This window comes from Pristiophorus japonicus, chromosome 22 (assembly GCF_044704955.1).
Source record: "Pristiophorus japonicus isolate sPriJap1 chromosome 22, sPriJap1.hap1, whole genome shotgun sequence".
Taxonomy (NCBI): domain Eukaryota; kingdom Metazoa; phylum Chordata; class Chondrichthyes; family Pristiophoridae; genus Pristiophorus; species Pristiophorus japonicus.
Window position 1 is genome coordinate 68189246 of NC_091998.1, and position 19966 is coordinate 68209211.

Here is a 19966-nt window from a genome sequence, read left to right on the forward strand (position 1 = left end):
GGCACATCCAGGTACTTTTTAAATGTGGTGAGGGTTTCTGCCTCTACCACCCTTTCAGGCAGTGAGTTCCAGACCCCCACCACCCTCTGGGTGAAGATATTTACCCTCAAATCCCCTCTAAACCTCCTACCAATTACTTTAAATCTATGCCCCCTGGTTGTTGACCACTCTGCTGAGGGAAATAGGCCCTTCCTATCCACTCTATCCAGGGCCCTCATAATTTTATACACCTCAATTAGGTCGCCCCTCAGCCTCCTCTGTTCCAAAGAAAACAACCCCAGCCTATCCAATCTTTCCTCATAGCTAAAATTCTCCAGTTCAGGCAACATCCTCGTAAATCTCCTCTGTACCCTCTCCAGTGTAATCACATCTTTCCTGTAATGTGGTGACCAGAACGGCACGCAGTACTCCAGCTGTGGCCTAACTAGTGTTTTATACAGTTCAAGCATAATCTCCCTGCTCTTGTAATCTATGCCTCGGCTAAAAAAGGCAAGTATTCCATATGCCTTCTCTATCTTGTTGTTACCTTATCTATCTGGCCTGTCACTTCCTACGGCCCAGCATTGGTGGCCATGGCAACCTGCTGCAGTTTTATTAACACAGCTGAAAATGTGTTTAACACAAAATATAAGCATTTTTAATCAGAGTGTCCAGCCCACCACTGTGAGTAACCAATCTTAAAATCACTGAAAAGGATTGTAAAAAAAAGACACAGAACGATTTGCTCGTTACAATGGTTTACAGTAGTCAATTTCTTAGTAAAGTAAACAGAATATTTCAGAGCTTTTAGAAGGTGCCTATTAATGCCTTTGCTTCGAAATAAAAAACCATAACTGTTAGAGGCACTCCGATTGATCACAAACAGGCGCAATCAGGTAACCTCCCAATGACGATCAATTCGATCTGGGGACCTGGCCAGTTGTGTGTGATTTCTAACAAACCAGCACAAAGACTGTGGAACATCGATGTGTGCTGGCTGTAACTTGAAATGCCTTTGTATTGCCGCTGGCTTGGCTGATTTCAGGCGAATTGTACTGGGCCACTGCAACCTAACGAAAACTCCTGTTTAATCTGTTTTTAGCGATCTTGGTTGAGGGACAAATATTGGTCAGGACACCGGGGAGAACACTCCTGCTGTTAAAATAAAACAATTTAAAATTAAAAAAAATAAAAGTTTAAAATGATTATACTAGATAGGCCACATATCCGCAGCATAATTCAGACCGCCTATTTCCATCTCCGTAACATCGCCCATCTCCGCCCTTGTCTCAGCTCATCCGCTGCTGAAGCCCTCATCCGTGCCTTTGTTACCTCTAGACTTGACTATTCCAATGCACTCCTGGCTGGCCTCCCACATTCTACCCTACGTAAACTACAGGTGATCCAAAATTTGGCCGTGTCCTAACTTGCACCAAGTCTCACTCGCCCATCACCCCCTGTCCTATATTGGCTCCCGGTTAAGCAACGCCTCGATTTCAAAATTCTCATCATTGTTTACAAATCCCTCCATGGCCCTCGCCCCTCCCTATCTCTGTAATCTCCTCCAGCCCCAGAACCCCCCGAGATCTCTGCGCTCCTCTAATTCTGCCCTCTTGAGCATCCCTGGTTATAATCGCTCAACCATCGGCGGCCGTCTATCTCAGTGCAGGAGTTGCATCAGCAGAATAATTATAATTGCTAAAAATTATATCCTGCTAGTTCTCTCTGTGGTTGGAAAAACACTGAAGAACCTGCAATTACATTTCTGCAATAAATCAGTGTAACAATGGAAAATCCTAAATCCTCATCCATCATCCAAGCAACACAATGAATGAAGTGCCGAGATAGTTATCGCCTTCACATAGGAGCATGTTCACACAGCTCAGTGTTGGTTCTTTTGGTTCAATACCATCACAGTGTAGGCTACGGTCATAAACATTTCAGTGCCAAGCTGACACGGGTCAGAAGCAAACCTGTTTGCAAACACTGAATCCGAATGGTGAATGGAACAGACCAGGTAAGCATAGATTATTTGCATTGGTAAGTGAATCGAAGACAAGAGGCCAGCATCTCGGGGTGAGCATGAGCTACATAGAGGGTGAAATGCGAGGGTATACATATCAGGAAAGGATGAACAGGCTGGGTCTCTTTTCTCTTGAAAGAAGGTTGAGGGGTCTTTAAAATGATGAAAGGTTTTGATCGAGTGAATACAGAGAGAATGTTTCCACTTGTGAGGAAGAGCATAACTAGAGGCCATCAATATAAGATAGTCACCCAGAAATCCAATCGGGAATTCAGGAGGAACTTCTTTACCCAGAGAGTGGTGAGAATGTGGAACTCACTACCACAGGGAGGGGTTGAGGTGAATAGTATCGATGTATAAAAGGGGAGGCTGGACAAGTATATGGGGGAGAAGAAAATAGAGGGTTATGCTGATAGATTTAGATGGGGAAAGACGGGAGGAGGCTGGAGTGGGGCATAAACGCCGGCATGGACTGGCTGGGCCGAATGGCCTGGTTCTGGGCTGTACATCCAACGTAAGCCTATGTAAAAAAAACTTTCCACACAAGGGGCTGGATTTTTGGGCTTCTGCCGCCCCTGAGCGGCGGTAATGGCGGTAGGGAGGATTTCTGGGCGGGCCAGCTCGGAAATTACTTGCCGATTTTGTGGTGGTGCGGAGCAGCACTGCCCGAGAGCGTCGAGCCGGCATGCAACACCGGCGGTTTCAACTGCGCAGTGAGGTTTGTTGTGCGCTGATCCTATAGCTGCAGTGGGACCAAACGGTTAGTGCTGTCCCGGCGACAGTGACTGAAGGAATTGGTGAATGAGGCAAGTTTGATTGTGTTTAGTTTTATTTTTGCGATGTCACTTATTGTTAGGGGTTTAAGGTATTGGGAATGTTTGTTGTGCCCTGAGAGAGGCGACCCCTCCCTTAGTGCCCCGCGCCACACTCAGGGCCCTGCCCACTCTCAGGCCCCGCCCCACACTCAGGGCCCCGCCCACTCTCAGGCCCCGCCCCACACTCAGGGCACAGCTGATGAACTTTGCTGACTGAGGCACCAACTGTTCCCGGGCACAAAACATTACCGTCCGCCGCCATTATCGCCCGCCACTATTACCGCACACCGCCATTACCGCCCCGAGGAGTTCTCCGAATGTGGTCTGCTTTGCCACAAGCACTGATCAATGCCAAATCCATTGCAGCATTCAAAGGGTATTGGATGATTGGTTGGGAATTTGCGAGGAAGTGGGGAGATGGCAGGGTATTGGGATTAGTTTGGCGAGAAAGCAAGATAAATGGGATTGAGAAGGCAGTTTATCGAGCGGTGGCCGATGTAGCTTAACATAATGACTTGAAACTTCCGGTATCCCGGATTATCTAACACTGACATGCACAGCTCCAAATCCTCAATCAGTTGATGAGAGTTTGTTTCTGGATTTCCAAGCACCTTCACTCATCGTGTTCTTGCTGTTTCAGTTAAATTGCTGAATGGTGTATCTCTGTACTTCAGGTTTCAGGACAGTATCTTCAATCTTTCCTCCTGTGAGAGTAGATCAACCCTATTCATCGCGCACCTTTATTCTCCCTGGTGTTCTCAAGCCCTCTTTATTTGATAAATGCCCAAAGAAGCAACAATTACACACACTGGTCCAATGCTGACCAGAGTGAAACGATCTATCCAGGCTTATCATCAAAATGTTCTTCAAATACATCCTGAAACATCTTATCTATTTTCCCTTTATTTATTTTCTCCTTTCACTGATCACATGGCTTGGTTCAAACCTATGAGGCGCCGAGATAGAGTGGAGAGGAAGAATAATGATGGTCTCAGGGTATGGGTGAGGCCACACCTGGAGTACTGCGTACAGTTTTGGTCTCCATATTTAAGGAGGGATATACTTGCATTGGAACCAGTTTAAAGAAGGGTCATGAAGTTGATTCCTGAGATGAAGGGGTTGTCTTATGAGGAAAGGTTGAGCAGGTTGGGCCTGTACTCATTGGAGTTTAGAAGAATGAGAGGTGCTCTTATTGAAACGTATAAGATTCTGAGGGGGCTCGACAAGGTAGATGCAGAGAGGATGAATCCCCTCGTCGGGGAGTCTAGAACTAGGGGTCATAGTTTCAGAATAAGGGGCCACCCATTTAAAATGGAGATGAGGAGGAATTTCTTCTCTCAGAGGGTTGTAAATCTATGGAATTCTCTGCCCCAGAGAGCTATAGAAGCTGGGACATTGAATATATTTAAGGTGGGGATCAACAGATCTTTGAACGATAAGGGAGTCAAGGGTAATGGGGAGCAGGCAGGGAAGTGGAGCTGAGTCCATGATCAGATCAGCCATGATCTCATTGGATGGCAGAGCAGGCTCGAGGGGCCGAATGGCCGACTCCTGCTCCTATTTCTTATGTTATAACTAGAACGCTGGTTTACACCCTTGTAACATTATTTTTACCTTCAGCTTTGTATTACCAAACAATTTATTAATCCAATTGGCAAACTTTCCAACAGTTCTATGCATCTGTGTCTTATTCATAAAACTCGGATATATAACCTGATTAAAAATTCTTTGTAATTGTTATTGCTTAATTTTATTACAAGAACTTAGATTTCGAGTACGGCCCTCGTGGGCAAGAAGTGGTCTCAGAGTTTTCACAATAAGGAGGAAAGTGACACAGAGGACACCCTGCACGGGGGAAGGAGAAGTTAAGGTGGGGAATGAAAGTCGTGGACAAACGGGAGCACTGGGTGGAGGTTTTTGAAGGAAAGATGGAGGGCCCAGGGAATTATTTAGAAGGCAGGAGGACTGTGGCTGAACAAATGCTGGTTTGGACCGAGCAAAGGGTGAGGAGGTCAGGAAAGGGCTTCCATTAGAACTTAGTAAATTCCTCACCAAACTTATCCTTCAGACCCCAAATAATCACGAGGAACCATCAGGTCCTCAATAATTAAACCAGTTTTGACCTAGGTATACACATCAGTCATCTTAAATGAGACCAGAAAACCACAACACGTTCACACAGGAAGAAAAAGTAAATGATCCATGTCAAGTCACATGTTCTCGCGTTCTGTTTGGTTCTTTCTGGAGCCATTTCCCAGCTTTCTTACTGGTTGCCTTCCTTGCTTCAGTGTTTCTGATTGGATATTGGGAAAAGCATGTTCAGCTCGGTAATGTATTTGCTCCATGGGTTCTTTGCTTAAGAATCCATAGCAACACATTGTTATTAAGGACTAGTTGGTTTATTAGCAAAGGTTTAACAATCACACGACACATTACCAGTTTATCCACCAGGCTCACAACCACCTGCCCCATCGTGGATCCCCCGAACCCAACTGGCTGGGGTTTTATTGAGTCTTGTGGACATCACGTGACTGGCTCAGCCACTCCCAACTCTACAAACCTGTGAGCATCTTTACAAATGCATACATTACACGCCCCCTTTTAGCCGCCATGACAGTTTCACCTTCTCTAACTGTGACTAACCTCGCTGCCATTCTCAGGCTGGATGGACCTTTGCCTTCCCTGCTCTTATGCCATGGTGTTCCATATCCCCAAGGCCTCTTGCTCTGCTGATCCCTGACCAACTGCTCCCCCCATCGCCACATCCGACTGCTGCCGCCCTTTCATACCGACCAATGATTGATAGAATTCAAACTGCAGGAAATAAGAAACCTTGTCACGTAGCTCTAGCTTTGCCCAGTTCACGACCGTGAAATCTGGAGCTAATGCATCTGTGGAGCTCTTATAGTTATACTCACCAGACGCCTCAGTGTGCTCGCTGATCTACACTGGCTCTCGGTTAAGCAACGTTTCAATTTCAAAATTCTCATCCTTGTTTAAGAATCCCTCCATGGCCTCGCCCCTCCCTATCTCTGTAATCTCCTCCAGCCCCACAACCCCCCGAGATGTCTGCACTCCTCTAATTCTGCCCTCCTGAGCATCCCTGATTATAATTGCTCCACCATCGGTGGCCGTCCCTTCTGTTGCCTGGGCCCCAAGCTCTGGAACTCCCTCCCTAAACCTCTCCGCTTCTCTACCTCTCTTTTGTCTTTTAAGACGCTCCTTAAAACTTAACTCTTTGACCAAGCTTTTGGTCATCTGCGCTAATTTCTCCTTATGTGGCTCTGTGTCAAATCATTTGTCTTATAATACTCCTGTGAAGCACCCTGGGATGTTTTACTACGTTAAAGGTGCTATATAAATACATATGTTGTTGTTGTACAATGGTACGTAAATTCCATTCCTTAACGAAGCATATAATTATCATCAATATTTCTGTATATAATCTGTTGGACATTTTCATGTTTCTTCATCAACGTGTATCCTGATTTCCATGTTTTTAATTTGTTTTACTTGAAACTCTATTGGTTGGATTTTCAGTTCTGATGATTTCGGGGCGGTAATGGCGGCGGGGCGGGAAAGTTAGCGCCCGGGAACAGTTTGCGCCTCAGTCAGTAACATTGGGCAGCTGGGCCCTGAGTCAGGGGGCGCAGTGCTAAGGGAGGCGTTGTACCCCTCTCTCGGGGTGTTAGGATGGGAAACTCCCAAGCTAAAGAGCCAGGCCGGGAGCGCTCCCAAAACATGGCCCACGCCACCACAACTTAAATCGCAAAAAATTACTTCAAGAAAAACCATTTCCCTTACCTCAGGAGACCATTACTCGCCTCTCCACTGTGGGGATGGTGGGACCGCCCTGATTTCCAGGCGGTCACTGCGGGGCGCGCTGGAGACAAAACTCGCGGCGGTGTCGCGATCGGGGGCGTTGCACAATGGGCACCGCTGCTAAACCGGACCCGAGGATCGTCGCGGGGCGCTGGAGGCTGACCGCCCGCCCAGGGCACCTCACTGAAATAGTGCCACGGGATCTTTTACGTTCACCTGAGAGAATTGACAAGGCCTCGGTTTAACGTCTCCAAAAAATGGCACCTCCGACAGTGTAGCACTCCCTCAGCACTGCACTGGAATTTCAGCCTGAGTTTATGTGCTCAAGTTCCTGGATTGGGACTTGAACCCACCACTGTCTGACTCAGAGGCAAGTGTGCTGCTCACTGAGACACAGCTGACACGCAGCAAGAAAGATAGAAAGTGGAGAGGCTATGAAAAGGCAATGAGATAGGGTGATGACAGTGAAAGTGTGTGAGAGGAACAGAAAGGGAGAGGGACAGAATGAGGAAGAGTAAGAGAGGTAGAGAGAAGGAAAAAGTGTGACACTCAGCAAAAAATAAAAGTGAAAGAGGATTAGAGAGCGTGAGAGAAGCAGTAAGGTGCAACTTGGGAAACAGTTTTCTCCCAGCGGGAGGCCACGAGGAATTAAATCGTGTTTTATAAATGAGTTCGAAAATGGGATGCAGAGTAAAGAGCCGGATTGCTTTCATAGAAACATAGAAAATAGGTGCAGGAGTAGGCCATTCGGCCCTTCTAGCCTGCACCACCATTCAATGAGTTCATGGCTGAACATGCAACTTCAGTACCCCATTCCTGTTTTCTCGCCATACCCCTTGATCCCCCTAGTAGTAAGGACTACATCTAACTCCTTTTTGAATATTTTTAGTGAATTGGCCTCAACAACTTTCTGTGGTAGAGAATTCCACAGGTTCACCACTCTCTGGGTGAAGAAGTTTCTCCTCATCACGGTCCTAAATGGCTTACCCCTTATCCTTAGACTGTGACCCCTGGTTCTGGACTTCCCCAACATTGGGAACATTCTTCCTGCATCTAACCTGTCTAAACCCGTCAGAATTTTAAACATTTCTATGAGATCCCCTCTCATTCTTCTGAACTCCAGTGAACACAAGCCCAGTTGATCCAGACTTTCTTGATATGTCAGTCCCGCCATCCCGGGAATCAGTCTGGTGAACCTTCGCTGCACTCCCTCAATAGCAAGAATGTCCTTCCTTAAGTTAGGAGACCAAAACTGTACACAATACTCCAGGTGTGGCCTCACCAAGGCCCTGTACAACTGTAGTAACACTTCCCTGCCCCTGTACTCAAATCCTCTCGTTATGAAGGCCAACATGCCATTTGCTTTCTTCACCGCCTGCTGTATCTGCATGCCAACCTTCAATGACTGATGTACCATGACACTCAGGTCTCGTTGCACCTCCCCTTTTCCTAATCTGTCACCAGGACTATGTGCAAATCAAAGTGGATCGCAATGAAATCTTGCATCTGTGACTTTCAATCAAATGATATAAGTGATGTGCATGTGCACAAGATGTTGCTTCATACAGAGCGAGATATCAGCGGCCCGTTTAATGCGACTTCCTCACTCTTGTTTGTTAATTTAGGATTTGAATGATTTGGGGTCTGGTGGAATATGGGGTCACATGACAGTGGCCTGCTTGCTTATGCATTTGCTCAACTCTTGGAGGTGGTAATGAAATCATAAGATGAGAACGAATAAGAAATGTACAGAGGCCATTTAATAACCATCCGAGCTATTTAAAGAAAATATAGAACTGATGGCTAATGAGCCATCTCAGTTTGGTGATGGAAAGCTGCCGGTGATGACAGGTTTTCGAGGGAGGGGAGACAAGAACGAATGGAATCCAAACGATATCTGCTGTGCGCCCTCTGCTGTTTGTGTGTGAAGTGATACAGAGTGCGCATTGTCAGTTTGCAGCTGTGGCTCAGTGGGCAGCACTCTCGCCTCTGAGCCTCTGAGTCAGAAGGTTGTGGGTTCAAGTCCTGCTCAAGGTACTTCAGTGCAAAGAAAATCTAGGCTGACACTCCCAGTGCTGAGCTGGGGGAGTGCTGCACTGTTGGAGGTGCTGCCTTTCGGATGAGACTTTAAACCGAGGCCCCATCTCTCCTCTCAGGTGGATGTAAAAGATCCCGTGGCATTATTTCGAAGAAGAGCAGGGAAGTTATCCCAGGTGCCCAGCCTAATATTTATCCCTGAATCAACATAACAAAAAAAAACAGATTATCTGGTCATTATCACATTGCTGACTGTGAGAGCTTGCTGTGTGCAAATTGGCTGCCGCGTTTCCTACATTACAACAATGACCACATTCGAAAAGTACTTCATTGGCTGTAAAGCGCTTTGAGACGTCTGGTGGTCGTGAAAGGCGCTATATAAATGCAAGTCTTGCTTTTTATTGAAACCAGATAATGAGATGGCTTTTAACGAGCCAGAATTTGCCTGAAAGTTGCAAAATCCGAAAGCTTCACGTTCTGGGGACCCTGGAGCTGAGTGTAAGCAATATTCAAAACAATGGTTCAAAGACTCAGAAGCTAACTTTGTGTGTTCTCAGTAACACAAACCTTTCAATTCAGCTCTCGGCTTGGCGACTGACTCACGGCACAAAAGCCGTCATTCATATCCCTCACACGGCAGCCTGATAAATCAATGTTTTCAAAGTCAGCATACATTTATTACATTCGTGATGTTGTTCGTGGGCAGGATTACTGCGCAGAGATTTCAGGGAGTGAGAAATGCAGCAACATTTCAAATCCAGAGATAAGGGTCTCATTGAGATATTAATAGTCAAGTGCCCTGAGCTTGGTGACGTTGGCTGCTCCACACATTTCTCACCACCATTATTACAAACTGCAGTGCAATTAAAGAACAAGAATAGGCAACTTCAAATACACGGAGCTCCAACAGGTTTTTGCAGCATGAGTTTCTAACGAAGGTTATAGTGCCCTTCAATCGTTTCACAGTACACTCATTGAGAATGCCCCTCTTGTGAACTCAGTCAATCTACCTGTAGGCTTCAACAGCACCGTCTCCTCCCTGGCCTAGTGTCAGCCGTGGCTCAGTGGGCAGCACACTTGCTTCTGTGTTAGAAGGTTGTGGGTTCAAGTCTCAATCCAGGGATTTGAGCACAGAAATCTAAGCTGACACTCCCAGTGCAGTGCTGAGGGAGTGCTGCACTGTAGAAGGTGCTGTCTTTTGGATGAGACGTTAAACCGAGGCCCCGTCTGCCCTCTCAGGTGGATGTAAAAGATCTCACGGCACTATTTCAAAGAAAAGCAGGGGAGTTATCCCTCAATCAACATCACAAAAACAGATTATCAGGTCATTATCACATTGCTGTTTGTGGGAGCTTGCTGTGCGCAAATTGGCTGCTGCGTTTCCCACATTACAACAGTGACTACATTCGAAAAGTACTTCATTGGCTGTAAAGCGCTTTGGGATGTCCGGTGGTGGTGAAAGGCGCTATATAAATGCAAGTCTTTCTTTTCTTTCTCTGCCAGCTTATGCTCTCTGAACCTATCTTTTTTTCTCACTGATTTTCGCTGTGGCCCAAGTGCACACTTTCTATCCCACAGTTATTCTGGTGAGATTTTTTAATGTTCAGTCCTGGGATGTGGGCGTCGCTGGCAAGGCTGCAATTATTGGGATCACTGAGTGCCCCGAGAAGCTGGTGGTGTGGGCCTTCTTCTTGAAGCACTAGTTGTGGTGGTTTGACCAAACTGGTGTCACCCACGTTGGTGTGTGTCTGCAGTTACTTATAGGGTAACGATGGCCGTATCCTTCCCCCACCAGACAATCTGACAGCTTCCCAGTCACTTTGAACAACATCAGAAATAGGAGCAGGAGTCGGCCATTCAGCCCCTCGAGCCTGCTCCGCCATTCAATAAGATCATGGCTGATCTGATCATGGACTCAGCTCCACTTCCCCGCCCGCTCCCTATAACCCTTTGCTTCCTTATCGCTCAAAAATCTGTCCATCTCCACCTTGAATATATTCAATGACCCAGCCTCCACAGCTCTCTGGGGCAGAGAATTCCAAAGATTCACCGCCCTCTGAGAGAAGAAATTCCTCCTCCTCTTCATTTTAAATGGGTGACCCCTTATTCTGAAACTATGCCCCCTAGTTCTAGATCCCCCCACGAGGGAAAACATTCTCTCTGCATCTACCTTTTCGAGCCCCCTCAGAATTTTGTGCATTTCAATAAGATCACCTCTCATTCTTCTAAACTCCAATGAGTACAGGCCCAACCTGCTCAACCTTTCGTCATACGACAATCCCTTTATCTCAGGAATCAACCTCGTGAACCTTCTCTGAACTGCCTCCAATGCAAGTATATCCTTCCTTAAATACGGAGACCAAAACTGTACACAGTACTCCAGGTGTGGCCTCACCAATACCCTGTACAGTTGTAGCAGGTCTTCTCTGCTTTTATACTCCATCCCCCTTGCAATAAAGGCCAGCATTTCATTTGCCTTCCTGATTACTTGCTGTACCTACATGCTAATTTTGTGTTTCATGTACAAAGACCCCCAGATCCCTCCGTACTGCAGCATTTTGTAATCTCTCTCCATTTAAATAATAATTTGCTTTGTTATTTTTCCTACCAAAGTGGATAACCTCACATTTTCCCACATTATAGTCCATCTGCCAATTTTTTGCCCACTCACTTAGCCTGTCTATATCCCTTTGCAGATTATTTATGTCCTTCTATCATATTTTACTCATACCAACTTTCTGTTTCCAGATTCAATCACTGCACCACACCTTCACCTCCTCACATTCATAAACTCACCATTTTTGCAACCCTCATTTCCCCATGTCTCACATCTGACACACTGCCCAGCAGATACTCCACCAATACAGACACATTCTCTAAACATCTCCGAAGACAAGTGTATGACCTTTATTAACATAAGTTATTGGGCCGTAATTTGCGGCCCCTACGCGCATGTACAAGGTGCGCACGTGCTCGTAGGGTCCGCGCAAGTTCCGTGTTTAGGCCTGTGCCGCGCATGCTTGTAAACTTGGAACTTGTGATCTAGATCCTCCATCCCAGGCATAGGTCACTCGCGGGCGGAGAGTTGGGCTATTTCACGACCTCTGCCCAGCGAATGCCCGTGAAATTCTTATGCCTGGTAAAGTAAAAAACAGATAAATAAAATGTTATCAATAATTTATATATTTAAAAACCTGTGAAATAAGGTAAGTTTATTTTTAGCCCCTTCAAAACATGTAACTTTTTTAAAAATAAAATTTTTGTTTTAAATATTTAATTAACTGCCATTTTAATTAATTTTAAATACAAGATGATTTAAAAAAAATGTATTTGATGTATAGATGTATTTTTGGGGTATTCCCATTCATGTTTATGGGGTTTCCGTTCAGATGGAACCCCCTTAAGCATGAATGGGCCGGCCCATGTGATCCCAGGGACACTCGCGAACTGTCTGCACCCCTGAGATACGCAGGCCTGTACCCGGAGAGGCCCAGGACCAGGAGTCTCTATACCTCCCGGACCACCAGCTATGCTGGCATTTTATTTGCGGATCGGAGGCATTTCCCCACGGGAAGCCTCCAACCGCAAATTCAGGGACATTAATTCCTTTATATTGTTCTGGTGTTCACCATTTGACACAAACTACCCTGATCCAATATGGCGGGCGGTGCACCTCTGGTTCGTAATGAGCGTCCACTTCCTGCCTGCCATTTTAGACGCTTATGTAAAGAAAGAAAGACTTGCATTTATATAGCACCTTTCGCGACCATTGGGCGTCCCAAAGCGCTCTACAGCCAATGAAGTACTTTTGAAGTGTAGTCACTGTTGTAATGTGGGAAACGCGGCAGCCAATTAGCGCACAGCAAGCTCCCACAAACAGCAATGTGATAATGACCAGATAATCTATTTATTGTGATGTTGATTGAGGGATAAATATTGGCCCCAGGACACCGAGGATAACTCCCCTGCTCTTCTTCGAAATAGTGCCCTGGGATCTTTTACATCCACCTGAGAGCAGATGGGGCCTCGGTTTAACCTCTCATCCAAAACACAACATCTCTGACAGTGCGGCACTCCCTCAGCACTGCACAGGGAGTGTCAGCCTGGATTTATGTCTCCAGTCCCTGGAGTGGGACTTGAACCCACGACCTTCTGACTCAGAGATGAGAGTGCTGCCCACTGAGCCACAGCGCCTGAAAAATGGGGGCGGGGGAGGGCAGGTGGGAACCATCGGATGTTTCGGCCCTTATGTTGTTGTGACACTTATTTTTAAACATTCTTTCGGCTTCCTCTATTTTGTCTCTTTCTCTGCACCATCTTGTTTTAAAGGACACTCGGAGAAGGCCACTGATTACTTCAGAGACATGCTCCACTTCGACTCCTCACCTTCTGATGTTCCACTTAGCATGTGGGGAAACTTATAGAAACATAGAAACATAGAAAATAGGTGCAGGAGCAGGCCATTCGGCCCTTTGAGTCTGCACCACCATTCAATAAGATCATGGCTGATCATGCAACTTCAGTACCCCATTCCTGCTTTCTCTCCATACCCCTTGATCCCTTTAGCTGTAAGGGCCATATCTAACTCCCTTTTGAATGTATCTAATGAATTGGCCTCAACAACTTTCTGTGGTAGAGAATTCCACAGATTCACAATTCTCTGAGTGAAGAAGTTTCTCCTCATCTCGGTCCTAAATGGCCTACCCCTTATCCTTAGACTGTGATCCCTGGTTCTGGACTTCCCCAACATCGGGAACATTCTTCCTGCATCTAACCTGTCCAATCCTGTCATAATTTTATATGTTTCGATGCGATCCCCTCTCATTCTTCTGAATTCCAGTGAATATAAGCCGAGTCGATCCAGTCTTTCTTCATATGTCAGTCCTGCCATCCCAGGAATCAGTCTGGTGAACCTTTGTGGCACTCCCTCAATAGCAAGAATGTCCTTCCTCAGATTAGGAGACCAAAACTGTACACAATATTCAAGGTGTCCTCACCAAGGCCCTGTACAACTGCAGTAAGACCTCCCTGCTCCTATACTCAAATCCTCTTGTTATGAAGGCCAACATGCCATTTGCCTTCTTCACCGCCTGCTGTACCTGCATGCCTACTTTCAATGACTGATGTACCATGACACCCAGGTCTCGTTACACCTCCCCTTTTCCTAATTTGTCACCATTCAGATAATATTCTGTCTTCCTGTTTTTGCCACCAAAGTGGATAACCTCACATTTATCCACATTATACTGCATCTGCCATGCATTTGCCCACTCACCTAACCTGTCTAAGTCACCCTGCAACCTCATAGCATCCTCCTCACAGCTCACACTGCCACCCAGTTTAGAGTCACCTGCAAACTTAGAGATATTACATTCAATTCCTTCGTCTAAATCATTAATGTATATTGTAAATAGCTGGGGTCCCAGCACTGAACCTTGCGGTACCCCACTAGTCACTGCCTGCCATTCTGAAAAGGACTCGTTTATTCCTGCTCTCTGCTTCCTGTCTGCCAAACAGTTCTCTATCCATGTCAATACATTACAATACATGTGTTTTAATTTTGCACACTAATCCCTTGTGTGGGACCTTGTCAGAAGCCTTTTGAATGTCCAAATACACCACATCCACTGGTTCCCCCTTGTCCACTCTACTATTTACATCCGCAAAAAATTCTAGAAGATTTGTCAAGCATGATTTCCCTTTCATAAATCCATGCATACTTGGACCAATCCTGTCACTGCTTTCCAAATGCGCTGCTATTAAATCTTTAATAAAATTGATTCCAACATTTTCTCCACTACCGATGTTCAGCTGACTGGTCTATAATTCCCTGTTTTCTCTCTCCTCCTTTTTTAAAAAGTGGTGTTTCATTTGGTACCCTCCAATCCATAGAAACTGATCCAGAGTCCATAGAATGTTGGAAAATGACCACCAATGCATCCACTATTTCTAGGGCCACTTCCTTAAGTACTCTGGGATGCAGACTATCAGGCCTTCAATCCTATCAATTTCCCTATCACAATTTCCTGCCTAATAAGGATTTCCTTCAGCTCCTCCTTTTCACTAGACCCTCGGTCCCCTAGTATTTCCGGAAGGTTATTTGTGTCTTCCTTTGTGAAGACAGAACCAAAGTATTTGTTCAATTGGTCTGCCATTTCTTTGTTCCCCATTATAAATTCACCTGAATCCGACTGGGAGGGACTTACATTAGTTTTCACTGATCTTTTTTGCTTCACATCTATAGAAGCTTTTGCAGTCAGTTTTTATGTTCCCTGCAAACTTACTCTCATACTCTATTTTCCCCTCCTAATGAAACCCTTTGAACTCCTCTGCTGAATTCTAAATTTTTCATGTGAATAACTTGTGAACCAAGATGCTGAGCTAGGCCCGTGGTGCCGACAGCTCAGAAAGGCTTCTCTCCTCCTCTTACTTCATCCATACAGAAAGAAATTTATTGTTTGTTTATTGATTCCATGATCTTTGCTTACATTATCCTACTCAGAAATCCATTGCAACCCTTCATCGCTCTTTGTGCGATCAATTTCTTCCCCACATCAGCCCTAAAGTTGCCTCTGACCACTTTGAACCAGGCCTCTTCCTGCTGTTCTTATGGTGTAGTGGGAAGTACTGTTCCCATTCTTCTATTTACACTCATACAACACGCGCACACATACACAACTCTCATTCACCTTCCTGCAAGTTTCTCCAGCCTTTCTCATAATATCATGCTGCGATAGAACATAAGAACATAAGAAATAAGAACAGGATTAGGCTGTACAGCCCTTCGAGTCTGTTCTGCCATTTAATAAGAACATGGCTGATCTGATCATGGACTCAGCTCCACTTCCCTGCCCTCTCCCCATAACCCTTAACTCTCTGGGGTAGAGAATTCCACAGATCCACAACCCTCTGAGAGAAGAAATTTCTCCTCATCTGTTTTAAATGGACGGCCCCTTATTCTAAGATCATGCCCTCTAGTTATAGTCTCCCCCATTAGTGGAAACAGCCTCTCTGCATCCACCTTGTCAAGCCCCCTCATAATCTTATATGTTTCGATAAGATCGCCTCTCATTCTTCTGAATTCCAATGAGCAGAGGCCCAACCTACTCAACCTTTCCTCATAAGTCAACCCCCTCATCCCCGGAATCAACCAAGTGAACCTTCTCTGAACTGCCTCCAAAGCAAGTATATCCTTTCGTAAATATGGAAACCAAGACTGCACGCAGTATTCCAGGTGTGGCCTCACCAAAACCTTGCATAGCTGTAGCAAGACTTACCTGCTTTTATACTCCATCCCCTTTGCATTAAAGGCCAAGATACCATTAGCCTTCCTGATCACTTGCTGTACCTGCATACTATCCTTTTGTGTTTCATGCACAAGTACCCCCAGGTCCCGCTGTACTGCGGCACTTTGCAATCTTTCTTCATTTAAATAATAACTTGCTCTTTGATTTTTTCTGCCAAAGTGCATGACCTCACACTATCCAATATTATACTTCATCTGCCAAATTTTTGCCCACTCACTTAGCCTGTCTATGTCCTTTTGCAGATTTTTTGTGTCCTCCTCACACATTGCTTTTCCTTCCATCTTTGTATCGTCAGCAAACTTGGCTACATTACACTCAGTCCCTTCTTCCAAGTCGTTAATATAGATTGTAAATAGTTGGGGTCCCAGCACTGATCCCTGCGGCACCTCACTAGTTACTGGTTGCCAACCGGAGAATGAACCATTTATCCCGACTCTCTGTTTTCTGTTAGTTTGTCAATCCTCTATCCATGCTAATATATTACCCCCAACCCCGTGAACTTTTATCTTGTGCAGTAACCTTTTATGTGGCATCTTGTCAAATGCCTTCTGGAAGTCCAAATACACCACATCCACTGGTTCCCCTTTATCCACCCTGTTTGTTACATCCTCAAAAACTCCAGCAAATTTGTCAAACATGACTTCCCCTTCATAAATCCATGCTGACTCTGCCTGACCAAATTTTGCTTTTCCAAATGTCCTGCTACTGCTTCTTTAATAATGGACTCCAACATTTTCCCCCGATGTTAGGCTAACTGGTCTATAGTTTCCTGCTTTTTGTCTGCCTCCCTTTTTAAATAGGTATGTCACCGCTCAACCTCATTCCCTTCTCTGAAATGACTCCTCTGAGTGAGTGTCTCCCCTGTATCTTGGTGACTAGAAATGGACACAATACTCAATATGGTCTCTCAGAGGGTCGTGCATCTTTGGAATTCGCTGCCCCAGAGAGCTGTGGAGGCTGGGCCATTGAATATAGTTAAGGCGGAGATAGACAGATTTTTGAGCGATAAGGGAGTGAAGGGTTATGGGGAGCGGGCAGGGAAGTGGAGCTGAGTCCATGATCAGATCAGCCATGATCTTATTAAATGGCAGAGCAGGCTTGAGGGGCCAAATGGCCGACTCCTGCTCCTATTTCTTATGTTCTTATGATCACTGACTACTGACTCCAAGGAACATAGGAACAGGAGGAAGCCATTCAGCCCCTTGAACCTGTTCCGCCAATCAACGAGATCATGGTTGATCTGTGACCTTACGCCACATGGGCCTTTGCCCAAGTTCCTGCTGGAAGTGTGCGGATGTTAGGGAAAAGCAAGCTGCCATGCCCCACAGTAGAGAAATACAGCAATGCATGTTGCGAAGTATCGGTGAGATACAACCAAAGTGTTCAGTTAATATCATTTGTACTCTTCCCAGCACCTCGAGAGGAAGAGAGAGATCGGAGGAAACATGAGTATGTGGGTGGGGGATACACGAGGTGGTGACATTAGGGATGTGGGGAGGACACGAGGGGTGGGGTCAAGGTTCCAAACACTGGCTCATGGGGTCTCCTCTGACCAATCTCTGCTGCGTACCTCTCTGTGATAACACAGCTGGGATCGGACTTTACCACGTGGGAAAGTGGATGCAGGCACAAACAGTGGGCTGCAGTTCCAACACTATTGTGTCCTGTGACCCCCAATCCGCTGCCCTTCAGGCTCCAACTATAAATTCTCCCAGCTATTGTGACACCTCACTGATTAAGCACTTATCACAACATTGACTGCAATATTTACACAGACACCTGCGATGGCTGTGTGGTCACAATGTCCAAGGCTAATTAACACCATTCATCACAAATCTTCATCCTCCTTCCAGTTGTCTGTATTGGAATTAAACATTTGTCCCTCTCGACCCAGTATCCTGTGCCAGGTAACCGAACAGGACATGTGTACTGTGGTGGAAAGCCCTTCCTATCAATGCATCATTCACTGTTTGTCGGTAATATCACTCAAGGCCTCCTAGAATGTCCTTTGACAGCCCAAGGTTAAAGATTCTAAGTTAAAACAAAGAAGCTAACTTTAACTCATCCGTGCCTTTGTTACCTCTAAGCTTGACTATTCCAATGCTCTCCTGGCTGGCCTCCCACATTCTACCCTTCGTAAACTAGAGGTGATCCAAAACTCGGCTGCACATGTCCTAACTCACACCAAGTCCCACTCACCCATCACCCCTGTGCTCGCTGACCTACATTGGCTCCTGGTTAAGCAATGTCTCGATTTCAAAATTCTCATCCTTGTGTTCAAATCTCTCCAAGACTCCCCTCTCCCTATCTCTGTAATCTCCTTCAGCCCAAAAATCCTCTGAAATGTCTGCGCTCCTCTAATTCTGCCCTCTTGGGCATCCCTGATTATAATCGCTCCACCATCGCTGGCCATGCCTTCAGCTGCCTGGGCCCAAGCTCTGGAACTCCCTCCCTAAACCTCTACCTCTTTTTCCTCCTTTAAGATGCTCCTTAAAACCAACCTCTTTGACCAAGCGTTTGGTCACCTGCCCTAATTTCTCTTTATGTAGTTTGGTGTCAAATTATCATGATACTCCCGTGAAGCACCCTGGTGCGTTTTACTACATTAAAGGTGCTATATAAATACACATTAATGTTGTTCTAACCGCCAGGACAATGAAGGTGCTGTCGGTCTCAAGCCTACCTGTTCCTTCACACAGCAGGTGTACGGTACGCCACAGGCCAACGGGCCCGGTGCATCGCAGGCATGGTAATAGTTCACAGCCCAGTCCCTGTACTCATCTCCTCCGCAACACGCAAACTGTCGACGAGAAACAGGCCACAATTATTGCACAATCTGACAGCATCAGTCACTACGTCACATTCTCCTTCAGGTGTTAGGTTTGTGGTGAGGGGGAGCTGAGACAAAACAATTGTCTTCAATCAGGTGCTGGGATTGTCGGCAGCGATAAGGCGAGAATTCTTCAAGTTATTTTTCCTGTCAAACACTCACGAACAGGTTAGATACAGGGTAAAGCTCCCTCTACACTGTCCCATCAAACACTCCCAGTGTAGGTACAGGGGGTTAGATACAGAGTAAAGCTCCCTCTACACTGTCCCATCAAACACTCCCAGTGTAGGTACAGGGGGTTAGATACAGAGTAAAGCTCCCTCTACACTGTCCCATCAAACACTCCCAGGGCAGGTACAGCATGAGGTTGGATACAGAGTAAAGCTCCCCCGACACTGTCCCATCAAACACTCCCAGGGCAGGTACAGGGGGTTAGATACAGAGTAAAGCTCCCTCTACACTGTCCCATCAAACACTCCCAGGGCAGGTACAGCACGGGTTGGGGGTGTGGGTTATACACTCCTGGGGCGGGTACAGCACAGTTGGGGGTGTGGCTTATACACTCCTGCGGCGGGTACAGCACGGGTTGGGGGTGTGGGTTATACACTCCCGGGGCGGGTACAGCACGGGTTGGGGGTGTGGGTTATACACTCCCGAGACGGGTACAGCACGGGTTGGGAGTGTGGGTTATACACTCCTGGGGCGGGTACAGCACAGTTGGGGGTGTGGGTTATACACTCCCAGGGCGGGTACAGCACGGGGGTTAGATAAACAGGAGGGGTACAGCCATGTAGCCGTTGTTTCCACGGCCATTCCTCCGACTTGCGGCTGGCCATCGGGAGAACCTCTGCAGCAGTTCACCCTCAACGTGCGGAAGCCCATCTTTTAAAGACAGCCCCAACTGCAGGAGTGAGCGTGGCGTTCTCCCATTCTCCACTCCAGCCCCCGAGTGAGACGGCCGTTTTAGTGCCAATTGTTGAACATGTCTAAGGAAGAGCACAGTTGGATAAGGTGTCTGTTATGTATGTAATAACTCGATAGACTGAATACTGTGAACTAACACAGATACAAACCTGGCTCTGCTTTATTAGGGCCCAAAGTGATCACATTACATGATGGCTTGCCTTTTATACCTGGGCCACACACACGTGCG

General features: G+C 46.2%; 1 protein-coding gene across 1 annotated transcript in view; it reads right to left on the reverse strand.

The window, feature by feature from the left end:
* LOC139234800 (tetraspanin-15) overlaps nucleotides 1-19966 on the reverse strand; it is a 319258-nt gene that overhangs the window by 120369 nt on the left and 178923 nt on the right. The window contains exon 5 of the mRNA XM_070865490.1: nucleotides 18667-18783. Coding sequence (XP_070721591.1) covers nucleotides 18667-18783 — 117 coding nt within the window. The remainder of the gene's footprint in view (nucleotides 1-18666; nucleotides 18784-19966) is intronic.